The sequence below is a fragment of the Calliphora vicina genome, chromosome 4 (assembly GCF_958450345.1).
Source record: "Calliphora vicina chromosome 4, idCalVici1.1, whole genome shotgun sequence".
Taxonomy (NCBI): domain Eukaryota; kingdom Metazoa; phylum Arthropoda; class Insecta; order Diptera; family Calliphoridae; genus Calliphora; species Calliphora vicina.
The window spans coordinates 32,804,337-32,805,648 of record NC_088783.1 but is presented as its reverse complement, the minus strand read 5'-3'; the positions used below and the strand labels follow the sequence as shown (position 1 = coordinate 32,805,648).

Here is a 1,312-nt window from a genome sequence, read left to right as displayed (position 1 = left end):
AAAACAGGATATGGAAAAACAAAATTGTAAAATTCTTTTACCTAAACTGGAAAAAAAGGAAACAGGTAGCAGGTATCAACAGTGAATTTGTATAAAAACCAACAGCGCGTTGAGGAAAACATACATTCCTTCAACATCCTTCAAGAGAAAACGACATCAGCTATTTAACTAAACTATATTTTAATATTTTCAATAAACAAACATTCATCATGGAACAATCTCCAGAGGCCGGATACTTCCTAAGACAAGTCTATTCATCGTTAACAAAGGACTTCCAGATGCAACCATTCAATCCAGCATCAATGGAAAATGTCAGGGTTGTTAAACCACACAATATCGGCTACATCGTTGGGGTCGAAATGAAACGTATTAAGGAAAACTGCTTACGCAAAGAAGAACAGTATGTGGAGCAAATGCTACTGGAAAATCCCATAACAATTGAGAGACGCACCAGCAACAACAATCCTCAGCCAGCATCTAGTGACGATGAGATGGTAGATGTCGTAACTGTCGCCTCCACCTCAAAACGGGACATGCAACAACAACGTGCCGATGCTTGCCGCCGTTCCCGCTACAACAATAAAGTCAGAAAAGCTAAAACGATGTACCGTCATAAATTCATGACCCAGAAATTAATGCAAAGCACTAAAATGTACGATTGCATCCAGGAATTAATCGCCCAAACTGAGACATATTTACTTAGCAATGGCATGGACGCAGATACTCTTCTGGCATTGCGTAATAACTACAACATTGACAAAGCTAATGAAACTGTGCAAAACTTGAAGCGCACTATGAATTTGGAAAAATAAATGGCTACTCACCCTACTCATTCCCGACTCATCATTTTGCTTCTTCCTTCATTTATATAAGCATGTCTGAGTATGTGGGAAACGAATATAACGTTTAGATTAAGTTTAACAAAAAAAAATTATGTAAATATTGTCATTTCATTTCATCATTCATATAAAATTATACTCTTTTAAATACAATTTAATTAGTTTATTTTAATAAAGTGAACTTTGTTCTCTTGGTGGTATATATACAACTTGCTAAATAATTTGGTTTTGTTTCATTTATGTTGGCAAAACTTTTTAATGATTTTTTACAACCAAATGTGGCATTTTCAGATAAACAACAAAGTTTAATTAAAATTTAAAAAAAAAACTTTTTTCGGGTAAAATGTCAATACCAACAATCATTTAAGTAAAATATGGCAGGTTATATTTTTTAAATGCTAGAAGTTGTTACAAAACAGTTGGTTGGACAATGGTTTATGGTAGATGTTACCGACAATTATTGACCCAACTAC

The 1,312-nt window shown here is 34.1% G+C and overlaps 1 protein-coding gene across 1 annotated transcript; it reads left to right on the top strand.

Moving 5' to 3' along the window:
• The first annotated feature begins 209 nt into the window (after positions 1 to 209).
• LOC135958330 (protein sisterless A-like) lies at positions 210 to 812 on the top strand. The gene has a single exon (XM_065509235.1). It carries the CDS (start codon positions 210 to 212, stop codon positions 810 to 812), a length of 603 nt encoding a protein of 200 aa, XP_065365307.1.
• The last annotated feature ends 500 nt before the right edge of the window (positions 813 to 1,312 follow it).

Bases quoted from the DNA above. Each gene is read 5' to 3' on its own strand.
- LOC135958330 (XM_065509235.1), top strand. From the start codon at position 210: ATGGAACAATCTCCAGAGGCCGGATACTTCCTAAGACAAGTCTATTCA.